Source organism: Schistocerca nitens, chromosome 5 (genome assembly GCF_023898315.1).
Source record: "Schistocerca nitens isolate TAMUIC-IGC-003100 chromosome 5, iqSchNite1.1, whole genome shotgun sequence".
Classification (NCBI taxonomy): Eukaryota; Metazoa; Arthropoda; class Insecta; order Orthoptera; family Acrididae; genus Schistocerca; species Schistocerca nitens.
Window position 1 is genome coordinate 416,259,566 of NC_064618.1, and position 13,140 is coordinate 416,272,705.

Below are 13,140 nucleotides of genomic sequence, written 5' to 3' on the forward strand. Positions count from 1 at the left end.
TGTCCAACTTGGAAGTGTCGTAGACGAGCTCCCCTGTCGGCACGTCTCTTCCTGACCTCTGCTGCAGCCCGTATCCTCTTGAGAGCCAAATCCACTATGGCTTGGTGCTGCGTTCGCGCCCTTGGTGGGAAGTTTACGACCTTGGTTATCAAGTCCTTAGGAATCCAGTTTTTTAGTACTGTAATGGGTGCCAATTTTGTTATCCCATGGGGTGCCTCATTGATCACCTCCTGGAAGTCTTTAAGGAAAACGTCCCATGTCGTGTGCTGTTTGTTACAGTACAACCGGCACAAGTTTCCGAGTTCTTTAATAACCCGTTCTGCAGCATTCGAGCTCGGATGGTGTGAAGATATAAAAATGGGATCAATTTTACATCGACGCAACGTCTCCTTCCATGTTTTTGACTTAAACTGTGGCCCGTTATCAGAAATGATTCTACTCACATGACCAACCTGTGGTAGGAAATCCCGGATGAGGGCTCGTGATACAGTTCGTCCTGTCGCCCTCTTCAGTGGCGTAAAGGTAACGTATTTGGACGTTAGTTCAACAAACACTAATACGTAAGTATATCCTCTTCTTGTTCTTGGCAAAGGTCCCATCAAATCTGTTGCTGCTAATTGTCTTAATTTGGTCGGTACGATTGGGTATAATGGTGCCTGCATGCTCACAGTGGTGTGCTTAGCCTTTTGGCAGTCTTTACACACCGACAGTACCCTCCGAATTCGACGCTCCATGTTTCGAAAGTAACACATGGTCCTTAGCTTGAGATTGCACTTGCGTGGTCCGAAGTGTCCATAGCTAAGGTAAGTATGCCATATAACCTTGTTTATTAGGTGTTCAGGGATGCATACCCCCCATTCAGTGTCATTGGTATAATTTCGGTGGAAAATTATGCCTTTACGCAAGAGGTAGAACTGCCTGATGGTGGCGTGTCTTCTGTCTATCCATTTCTGCTTCAATAACACTAGGGCAGGGTCCTTGTCTTGCTCCTTCTTGATGTCCTGCATACTACAGGTAATAAAATTCTCAAAGGCTACTTTCTGCATATAGTAAAGGCAGTAGTGATTTTCCTCTAGATCTTCTTCCATGTTGTGCTCAAATCCGATCGGTGACCGTGATAAGGCGTCTGCAATAATGTTCTGACTGCCGGGGATATATTCTATCGAAAAGTTGTACTGCTGTAGATATGATGCCCACCTAATGAGCCGCCTGTGATTAAGCTTTGCAGTCATCAAGAACTCGAGTGCCTTGTGGTCTGTGTAGACTTTCGTCTGGCGACCAAACAGAAGGTATCTGAATTTTTCAAACGCCCATACAATAGCCAGCGCCTCTAACTCGGTTACTGAGTAATTCCTCTCACTCTTGGCTAGTACTCTGCTAGCAAACGCAATTGTCTTCCACACCCTGTTTCCTTCATGTACATAGTCTTGGAACACCATGACACCCAGACCGGAGTATGAACTGTCCGTTACTATGCAAAGCTCTTCAGCTAAATTAGGGTGTGATAGGATGGGTGCTTGTAATAATGCGAATTTTAATGTTTTCCATTCGGATTCGGCCGCCTCATCCCATTCCCAAGGAATCTTCTTTCCTGTAAGTTGATGCAACCTAGGACTGCTCTGAGTTTTGACATGTATAAAGCGGTTGTAAAAATTTATGATCCCCAAGAACCCCCTTAACTGCTTCTTTGTCGTAGGAATGGGAAACTTTTCAATCGCTTCGATCTTTTCGGGATTTGGCGCAATGCCCTCACCCGTGATGATATGTCCTAGAAATTTCACAGAGGACGTCCCAAAATTCGATTTTTCGATATTGATAGTCACACCGTATTCCTTGAATGTCGCTAGGAGTTCACCGAGGACCGCATTGTGCTCTCCCCAAGATTTCTCCGCGATCAGCAAATCGTCCACATAGCTGGTGACATGACGTTTCAAATTATCGCTTAGTATGCCGTCCAGCCCCCGAATGAATGCGGCAGATGAAACGTTCAAACCAAATGGTAGACGACGAAACCGGTAACATCTTCCAAACGCTAAAAAGGCTGTGTACTGTCTGCAATTTGGATGGAGCTCGATCTGCCAGAAACTCGATTTTAGATCAACTGATGAGAAGATTGATATTCCATGGAAGTTTTGTAAGAGTTCCTCTAATCGTTCCGGTCTGTCTGTTTCGGGTTCTATTATGGTATTAATTTGTCGCGAGTCCAAGACTAAACGAATACTACCATCTGCCTTCTCGACTACTCTTAACGGGTTATTATAGGCTGAAGCCGTAGGTTCTATTATTCCTTCACTCAGCATTCGCGTAATTTCAGCTGCTACTTTCTGTCGATATGCCAAGGGGATTGGATAGGGTGGCACACGAAACTGGTTGTGCGGACGTACACGAAATTCATATTGGAAGTTCTTTATTGATCCTGTCTTGGGAAGGAAGACCTCCGCATGTTCTACTAGTAATTTATGAAGTTCTTTGCGGTGTTCGCCCCTTATATTCTTTATTGCTTCCACTTTTTCTCCTATTTTCTCCTTTATTTCTCCCATTATTCCGACTTCCTTCTCATTCGTGTCCTCTCCCCTATCCGCAACGTCGTCCTGTTCTTCCTTTCTGTCTTTCAGACACGCATAGTTTATCCGAACACAGTTAGACGGTAGTTGAGCTGGGATCAGCTGATCGTCGAACTTAATGTGGACGGGATTCCCTTTCCTCAAAACCACTTCACCTCGTCCTAGATCAACTATCACTTCATGTTCATTTAGGAAGTCCGTTCCTATTATCATGTCGATCGCCAGATTTGGCACGATCCAGAAGTTAGACTCTATTTTGTGTCCTTGGCAGGAGAATTCCAGTCTTGTTTGTTGGGTGACCTCCGTACATTTACCCGCTAATGCCCCTTTTATTTTGGTTTTCTTAACCGATAGGACAGGCCAGTCCATCTCCTGAGAGCACCTCTTGTATGCTGCCTCAGATATTGCTGTTATGTAGCTTCCACTATCTATTATCGCATTCAGACTCTTTTCAGCTATTGCTACTGTGATAAGAGGCTGCCGATCATGTCGAGGAGTTGCTTTATGTTCCTCGAGCAGGATTTCTGATAAATCTTCGTAATGTATCATCCGTAGTTGGCCAGGTCCGAGATTACGTGCGAAATTCCGGCGGCCTGTGTTCGCACTAGTCTGGCGTCAATCCCTAGTTAGGCTCCCCCTCCTCTGACGTGCATTAGGATTTGCGGGTCTGGTTTCAATCTCCTGGTTCCACCGTTGTCCTTGGTTTCGCTCTCTCCAATTACGGTCGCTTTGCCGTTCGTTATTCCTTCTATCCCAGATTCCTTGTCTAGATTGACCCTGCTCCCTGACGTTCTGGCTTCCGTGTCTTTGGTTTCCATAACCTTGAATAGCGTAACCTTGACTTCCGTAACCCTGGTTTCCTAACTGACCAGTGCGATTATGCAATCTGCTATCGTCTTCTGTTCCTGGCCGGTGGTATTTGTTACTTTGCCCCTTCTTCCTGTCCTTTGCGTCTTGTTTATCAAAGACTACTTCGAGTTCGCGCAATAGAATCTTGAATGCTTCTATGTCAGCTCCACACTTGCCGACAAGTGTCTGTTGGTACCTAACTGGCAATTTGGAAAAGCAAAATTTAATGATTTCTCCGTTACTATATGGACTATCTAAAAATTGATTCTTCTTGAGTAAATCATCAAGAAATTTGGTTGCGCTCCTATGCCCGGACACTTCCAGTTCAGGACAAAATATTATTTCCTCTTTAATCCTATCTTGCGTTTCCTTTGACCAGTAGGTCCGCAGGAATGCACCAACAAATTCCTGATAAGTCCGACACGTCACTGCCACACCCCGCATCTTTTCCGCGGCTTGGCCTTCGATGTGTCCACACATGAATTCTAATTTTGCCTGGGTTGGCCATGATGCCGGTAATGAATTTGTAAACTGCATCACCCAGCTCTTCGGATGCATCGACCCTCCATTTTCTTTGAACTTCTGGAATTTCAGTATCGACAGGAAGTGATTGTGATCAAAATCCTGTCTGATCCTCGCACTGGTGTTGTCACTCGTTTCCGATACTTGCACGTCTGCTGAGTGTCCTGTTCTATCTTGCTGATAACTGTGATGTGCAACCTCTGTATCACAGTGGAAGTGGCACTCAGAATTCACTCTCCTAAGTGGGCTATAATTATTGGAGCTATTACTTGCTGTTTCTGCGTGTGCATTGTTAGTTCCGCACTCTGTCACTGGGCTAGAGCACGGCGGGCTTTTCCTCGGAGACACAATTCTGTGTACTCCATCATGGGTATCCGAACGCGCAGTGCTCGTGTGCCCGTTTTGCTCTAGTTTTGCTATCCGACTCTCTACTTCTTCCATTCGTTTCGTGGAGTTCGCAACCGCGATATTACCTTGAGTTTTTAAGAATGCTAGGGATTTTGAGTGGGATTGTGTTGTACGTCGCAAGCGCCCTGCGAGTTTAGAAGTTGCTTCCGCGACTTTCATTGCCCCTGTTGCTGCAGTTTTGGCAAGGCCTGCTACTTTTTGTGCTACCGTTGACATTTGTTTTGCTTCTCCACATTCTTTCTTTATTGTTAATAATTCCCCACGAATTTCCCCTATATGCGAAATTATTGCCTCCGTGTCCTTCTTACGCTGTTCGTCAGCTTCTTCCTTCTCCTTCTTACGTTGTTTCTCCTCTTCTTCCTTCTCCTTCTTACGTTGTTTCTCCTCTTCTTCCTTCTCCCTCTTACGCTGTTCGTCAGCTTCTTCCTGCTTCTTACGCTGTTCGTCAGCTTCTTCTTTCATTGATCGTAGGAAGCTCAGTATTGGGTTTACGTCATCTTCTTGATCCTCTTCAAACATGGGCGATGTAACTCTGGACACCTGGGCGCTAGAGCTCTGACGTGACCGAGCTGGCCTCTGTCTGCACTCGTTCGTTTGACTATAAACTTCTGCTACCGTCTCGACCTGTGTGCCTGTCTCTGTTTCATCCTCTACCTCACTATCATAATCACGGCCGCAACGCTGCTCTGAGATCGCGTCCAAATCACCTTCCTCATCAATGCCCCTGGCGTCCTGTCCTGCTAAAAATGTGCCCATCTCATCTCCGAACCTATTCCCGTCAGTAAACTGCCCCTTATCCATTATGCTATCCTCTTTTGTTTTAGCTTCGCCCGATAATAGTCGTGCCTTACTTCTCGTTATCATTCATAAAAACAAATTCATCTAAAATGCACAATAAAATTAATCTACTCCATATATTTTTTACACATAAACATAAAATTTCAACAACGCTGTTCCAACGCTGTAATCACAAACACAATTTGATGTGGTACAGAAACCGCACACAAATCCGACAAAGTGCGATGCGGTACAGACACCACATCAGCGAAACACAAAAAAAACAATGAACAAAAAATGTATACACTGAAAACAAAAACTGTAGTCATGCGCCGCTACTTAAAACTAAACGCGGAACTACCAAAAAAAACTTGGGTATTAATCATTAAAAAAAATAGAGAGAAAAAAAATTGAATGTTCCTACTAAGAATCCTGTTTGTTTATCAGAGATTCACAGGAAAGATCCGAGGCCAAGGGTCGCCATATTATGCGAGGTGCCGGGGCTAGTAGTGTATTTATCACTAAATTCTACTAGAATCCACATGTGTAAATCATGCTCTAAGCCCCCCCTATTCTAACTCCGACTTTTGCTGTTGCACAAGGATAAAACAAATACGCGAACTGACTCTAATCAACCCTGCTAGTGGAGTAGAAGAGAGTTTGGCACCTGCAATAATTTAATTTGATAAATAAGTTAAATAAACAAAGGTTTCATTAGCATAGTGAGGAATGATAGGGTTGCTCTATTGATTAACAGAAAGAAAGTTCTGTCCAAAATAACAATATGACTTATTAAGATTAAATGCAGAATAGTAAAAGAGACACAGGAAATATAAAACATCAAATTGGCTAAAATTGGAGATTCATACAAACACAGTAAAAGTGAAGTTGTCCCTAACTTAGATCGTGAGGTTTAAGACGAAGTGGTATGTGGAGCCAATTCCTTTCCACTCAAATCTCAAGAGAGACACACAGCTAACCCAATAGTAATTGCTGCTACTCGAAACTGAACAAAGTTAGAAAAGGATGAACAGGCGCGCTCTGCTGAGCTCTGATTATCACCTAGGGAAATCCCTATCTGCCGGTGCTGCGGACGTACATTACCAACAGTCTTCTTATCTCCCAGAACACGATCTGGCGTACCGCAGGCGAGGGCTGGTTGCTCCGACGTCCTCGACCGAAAGGCGACTGCCGACTACCCAGAGCACCCGCACAGGCCGAACACCGAACATTCCCGCCCCCACGACAGTGGCCGTGGTTACGTTCCAATCAGCAACTCGAAAACCGGCGGAAATTCCACTCCATTGCCGGAGCACTACCATTCCACCAATGGAGATTCTTGGCGCCAATTTCTGTGCTGATTTTGCAGAAAGTGCGGGAATTTTCCCGCCACAACTGCGTGGGTACACAAGTCATTCCCACGCCTCGCTGGTAGCCCGCCAGAAAGTGTTTTCGCAAAGTTTCTCTGAAGTAACGGAACCTCTAGCCCAGCCGCTACTTCACACCCCAGCGGGCGTGTCTCTTGACAATGTCGGCGTCTGAAAAGCATTCACTCGACTGCCTCACACACGTCGGCTTAACTCTCTCCATTTCCACAGAGCCCGCCTGTCACCGGCCCACCCGGGTGACGAGAGACGCTGCGTGGGAAGTACGCGTGTTAAGGAAAAGCAACCCTCCACCGCATGCAACTAGAGAGGAGAATCGTAAGATAGAAATATGAGAGGGGGCTCATGCCACCTCTCAACATGTACAAGACGGGCACAGCTCCTCACCCCCATAAGAAGACTAGATGCGGTGCTCCTCCGTGTCTCCCCAAGAATTCTCTCAATTCTGATGGATACTAACGTACTCCTATTTTTTCCCGCCTACCATTAATGAAAAAAGCAAAACACAGCGGTGCAGTAGCGACATTTTTTTCTGTCACACAAAATCCTGTCAAACTCTTTCTGCCTTATGGTAGGTCTTGTCATGGGGGAAGCCTCGTCAGAGAGGTCCACCGCATGAGCGTTTAGGGAGGTGATTCCAGTGGTTATCTCCCGTTGCCTTCCACTGATGATGAAACGATAATGAGGACAACATAACACCCAGTCCCGAGAAACGAACCCGGGCCCCATGGCATGACAGACCGCCGCGCTGACCACTCAGCTATTGGGGCAAACATCCTGTCAAAAGCACGCTACAAAAAGACTTGCTAGCACTAAGAAACGGCCACTTCAATGGCGTCTCCATGACGAGACTGACTTATATACCAATCGTACCATTTCAAGACCAATTAGCCTTGCATCAGAGGGCCTCTGAAATTCCATGAGCAGCTCACGAGGCTAGACCATTACTTTCTGGAAGCTATGTTTTCCTCCTAAAAGAGTCAGATGACTATCTGCAACGACCCTTCGAAAAACATAAAAAAACTTTGCACTCCTGTTGCTAATGTCGCCACTCCAACCTCATTTCAGCCGATGAGCAAGGGGAAGTAGTAAAAACAATAGCCACTATCCCTGGCTGGACCTGGTGCCCTCGTTCCTGGGAAGCCAACGCCTAAGCCACCAGCCTACTCTCACGTCAATGACCCTTTTTTCCATTCTGTCAATCTCATCTTAAATCCAACGCATTGTGCCTTCACACACACAAAATGATCCAGAAACATGTGAGTCCAGCACCACAGTAAATGGAATGAAATGAGGCTACATAGCAGCGATTCTCTATATTTAAATAAAGACCTTCACTTCGTATCCCATTTCGATATCATCCTCTACTTACAGACACAATCTTATTTTCAATTAAATTGGCATGTAAACCGCCTTCATGTAAGTCTGCTAGATGCCGCCGCTGCATGTCATCTTACATGATATCAAAGAAGTACGTTCCTTATGCAAAAGTATATATGCACTGTATAACAATCAGTAATTATCTTCTATACTGAAGGAAGGAAGGGAAATAAAATTGCACAATACAAAATTTGCGATCACTCTACATCTCAGCATAAATTTTAAAAAAAGCATAAAAAGGTAAAGAAGCAGAGACAAGTAAAAGAGCAGTTTAAAAAAGACTTGAAGAATGTGGTTTGTCGATGTAACGTATTTATTATACCTTTTGGTCTCGTTTATTAAGGTTGTTTACCAGAGAAATAACTCAATTATTCTCCTCTGTAGCCCATTGCGAACACGTGCTTATGCACTAGAGTTCAGCTTTGAGGCAATCGATACGAATCCTTGTAACATTAAAAAATATCTGTCATTCATATAGGAGACAAGAGATGAGCTGTTGTTATATTTTAATCACTGGGCAAAAGTGACTCATTCGAACAGCGAATTTTTTTGGTAACTATTGACTTACTTGAACATACGAACCTTCAGATGCTGGTTAGTATTGTCTATATTTGACTAGAGAACAATCACATTTCCTAATTACTGAACAATAATGCTTGATTCGAACTTTATCACCACTGGACATGTAAACTTGTCTAGTGATGTGTAGCATTAGCTTTATTTCGATCACGAGAAAAATAATTGTGTTACTCTGTTGTTCGTAGTGACTCTTGAGTAATACTGAAACTATACACTTCCACGTCCGTTTTACACCACTGTTAAAGCCCATGTGACTTCTACCTTCAAGGAAGGCACGATCTTTATACAACGGTTTGAATCCAATTCATTTCCAATATGGTTACATACTTTTGCGTTTTCAACAAGACTGACGAGATAGTTAGATCGACTAGAAATCTTACTCTTGTCCCCGTTTCCTGCGTGTTTTCACTCTAGGGATAACTGGCATGCGTCGAAGTATCATCTGTGAGACTGCGTCATAGTCCCCAAACTAGAGAATAGCTTCTACACAGCGCTAGCGTGACACCTGTTAGGCGCAAAGGATCTTTCGGTTCAGTTACTACACATATGCAACACATTAGCCGACGTGTCGTGCTGTTTCCACGAAAAACAAACATAGTAAACAACAGCTTGTGGGAGATCAGAAGACATCTTGACGGATATCCAAGTTGGCCGAATGACATCGAAGTGTTATTTACTGGATAAAATATTGTGGCGAGCCTGTAGCAGATTAGAAAGAGAGAAGACTCAAATGGGTTTGAAATAAGCCGTTGTTCCGACGATGCTTTTGTCTAATGTAAATAATTTCAGAATATTGATCGCCTAAAAATGTGATTTCGCGCGACGCTACCGTAGCTCCGAGGCTCGAGCGAAAGGATCGTTTCAAATTCAGTGCATAGGCACGAACTTATAGCAAGATTTCCCAACATTAAAGAAACAGCGTTATTGCGATATACAGGGTGAACTAGAACACCATTGAAAAACTTTCAGTGGTGGTAGTATGGCCCAAAAGAAGAAAAGATGTCTAGTAGAAAAGGGCTCTAAAATGCATATTTTAAGAGCTATGAGCAATTTTTCGTCTTCTGTACTGCCAGACACATCTATTTTCCTGAAAGTTCCTTGCGTTCCGTATTTTGAGAGGTGGTAGCATGGGCCAAACCAAGAAAAAAGGTCTAGTAAAATTGGCTCTACAATGCGTACCTTGACAGCTGTGAGCAGTTTTTCATCTTCGCTACAATGAAACACATCTGTTCTACTGAACAAGTGTTCGTAGCTCTTAAGCTCTGCATATTATATACCATGTTTATTATGCATTTATTCTTTTCCGTGTTTCGCTCTACACCAACTCTGATTGTCTGTCGGTGGAATTCCGGTTCACTGACTGTACTCCTATCAGGAGCATCGATGGTTGCAGTTTTCCCTTCCCCCCTCCTTCCGTCGGCTATTAGCTTCCAACGAAGCTCACTACATTGTTTTAGTGCTCCGGATAAACCAGTCCACACTGACATTATTGTCGTATGTCAAACAACCACACCCACTTCGTACACTTCAGATGTGTCTAAGACCGAACATAAATCCTCTGTCTCGAATTACGTTTCAAGTTTTTAGTGCTGGAGTGTTGTGTTCTCGGCTTTGCAATAGACTCATCATATTAGTCTTCTAACCCTATTTTCACTTTTTGAGATTTTCCTCGATTATGTTTATTTCTTCCAGAATGAGATTTTCACTCTGCAGCGGAGTGTACGCTGATATGAAACTTCCTGGCAGATTAAAACTGTGTGCCGGACCGAGACTCGAACCCGGGACCTTTGGCTTTCGCGGGCAAGTGCTCTACCAACTGAGCTACCCAAGCACGACTTGGGTAGCTCAGTTGGTAGAGCACTTGCCCGCGAAAGGCAAAGTTCCCGAGTTCGAGTCTCGGTTCGGCACACAGTTTTAATCTGCCAGGAAGCTTCATGTGTATTTATTATTTAATTTACAATGTCTGTTCCTTCAGACATGTGTATCTGTAGGAAAAGGCATTGCTGAAGATCCACACCTGTAGTAAATATTATGAAAATATTCGCTGATGGCGAAATCTTTCACGCCAGCTGTGACACACGAAAATTTGTGTCATACCGCGGCTCGAATCCCGATTTTCCACTTATCGCGAGCGGTGTAATGTGGCACAAATAGATAGCACATCTATACGTAACACAGCTAATGTTAAATAATTCGCCCTCGGCGCATAATTTCGCATGTGTATTCAATTGCTACAGCTGTCCCTAATGCTTTACAGGCGAACGCATTAACTACATGGCGCGTCCAGTCAGCAAGCGGGCGCTGCGGAAGGGCAAGATGATGGAACGCAAGTTCTATCTGGGCACCATAAAGATCTCGGAGTACGAGCTGCAGGCCATCTGCAGCACCATGAGGCACAACGGCAAGAAGTACCACCCGCTAATCAGGAACTGCCAGGACTGCTCCAAGGACCTCTGCCGCCGCCTCGGCCTCTCGCCGGGTTTGGCCAACGACCACCTGCTGGTCTTACTCTGTCCGCCCCTGGCGCTCCTGATAGAGCTCCTCAGTTCCTCCTACAATGCGGCCACTAAATTCGCAGCGTCCAAAAGCACGAAGTGACGAATGCATTCCAACAAGAAGAAATGTAACAGTTCATTACCTGGCGCAACGGGGTTCGTGATTCTTGCGTAAATAATATTATGTTAAAACCCCTATCACGTATTGACACAGATGTTCTGAGGATGAATACATTTTCTATAGTAAACTCAGGTATCACTGAAGAGGATTTCTAACTTGAAGCTTAGCATTTGTTTAAAGTGGAACGTAAAACCCACAGGTCAGCTTCTCGCTTGTAGAGCTCTACCCGTTGAGCAATCTGGATCTGGCTGAAGGGGACCTGCTAAGTTTCAGTTCTACATTCCGAAATTCCAAAGATTCTCATTATTTGATCAAACCTAACGCTGATAATAATTAGTCAGTCTGTTAGTGACAAAGAGAGAGGGATCCAACACAACGTGCAAAAACCTTTTTTGTTGTGGACTCATAAGTGTTTAATTTCTACTCTTTTTATTAAAAAATATGAACTGTAACTTGTAATTTTGCTTCACTTCTTTGCCATTTATTTAAAATTCAGGAAAGGTTATGAAAAAATGATGTACGTTTGTTACCCATACTTCACATTTCATGAACAATTTGAGGCACACTAGTCTTTAAAAAGAAGGCTTTGAAGCTGCCTAAAAGTTATCGAGGTTCATAGTTCATTTGCACATCCACCTATAACTTTCCTGCCTGGATAGTTTACTGGTCGGAGATTTATCACCTAGCTTCAAGTGAGTCTCTAAATACAATGTTTCTGTAAAATGTGTAAAGTTCCTCTTGGTGTGAACATCTTTGAATAGTAAGCTCGCTAAAACATTATTTAAATAAAATTCAAATTCAAATACAATTATTTAGGTGATTTATGCATAAAGACTGGAGATGTCTTATATACTTAGATAATCACTCTTTCTTGTAGCCAATTATTTGTAAATTTTAGATGGCTTTCATGTACACTAAAATTTTCAACCATCCATTTACAAGTAATTGCTAATTATCACCTTTGAAACTTCCTGGCAGATTAAAACTGTGTGCCGGACCGAGACTCGAACTCCGGACCTTTGCCTTTCGCGGGCAAGTGCTCTACCAACTGAGCTACCCAAGCACGACTCACGGCCCGTCCTCACAGCTTTACTTCTGCCAGTACCTCGTCTCCTCTTCTTCTCTTTCATTCTAGAATTATCACCTTTATTTTTCGATGGTATTCTGATCCACACAGGTATTTGTATCCTCGACTGAAGACACAGATGTGTCTGCCATCACAGTCTGAAGTGCTGATGAAGACGAGAGATTCAGAATTCCAAATGACAAACAGTTGAAATTTTTACCATTGCGGGTATAATTTCCTTTTCATTGAAAGCAGTAACAGAGCAACAGTGGATTATGTCAGACTGTATTCCTACGTGAGATTTGGACTAATAACATCACTCATTAGCCGGCCGGAGTGGCCGAGCGGTTAAAGGCGCTACAGTCTGGAACCGCACGACCGCTACGGTCGCAGGTTCGAATCCTGCCTCGGGCATGGATGTGTGTGATGTCCTTAGGTTAGTTAGGTTTAAGTAGTTCTAAGTTCTAGGGGACTTATGGCCATAGCAGTTGAGTCCCATAGTGCTCAGAGCCATTTGAACCATCACTCACTAGAAAAAAATAAGGATTTATGGACTGCAAGAATGAAGAGTTATCGGTGGTTAGTATGTCACTACTGCAGCTTCGCCACTCTGTCATCAAATAGTATAGATGACTGCTACATCTCTCGGAAATAAATTACGCCTACATATTCTTCATATAGCAGATCCTGCTTATGACAGTCCAAATACGTTCTGTAAGATCCAAACATTTTGAAATAAAACATTATTAAGTTAATAAGATGACTATCAGGACTGCAAGAGGGATTTTAATTAAATAGTGACTTGTCAATATTTGTAAAACTACAATTTACAGCACGTACAGATTACTGAATCATTGATAAAAATCTTAATTTAAAGAATAACTCATACTTGTAAAAACTATAGTTCTATTTTGTCAACATACGGCGCAGATATTTTTATACATGGTGCCTTAATCTGTACACATATCAGTGAGTTGGTTGGTTTTCCTCTACG

General features: G+C 43.5%; 1 protein-coding gene across 2 annotated transcripts in view; it reads left to right on the forward strand.

The window, feature by feature from the left end:
- LOC126259204 (ESX-1 secretion-associated protein EspK-like) overlaps window positions 1-11,888 on the forward strand; it is a 74,960-nt gene extending 63,072 nt beyond the window's left edge. For both annotated transcript variants that reach the window (XM_049955795.1, XM_049955796.1), the window contains one exon: window positions 10,722-11,888. In XM_049955795.1, the coding sequence (XP_049811752.1) occupies window positions 10,722-11,062 (341 nt within the window). In that variant the 3' untranslated portion in view covers window positions 11,063-11,888. The remainder of the gene's footprint in view (window positions 1-10,721) is intronic.
- Window positions 11,889-13,140: the final 1,252 nt, after the last annotated feature.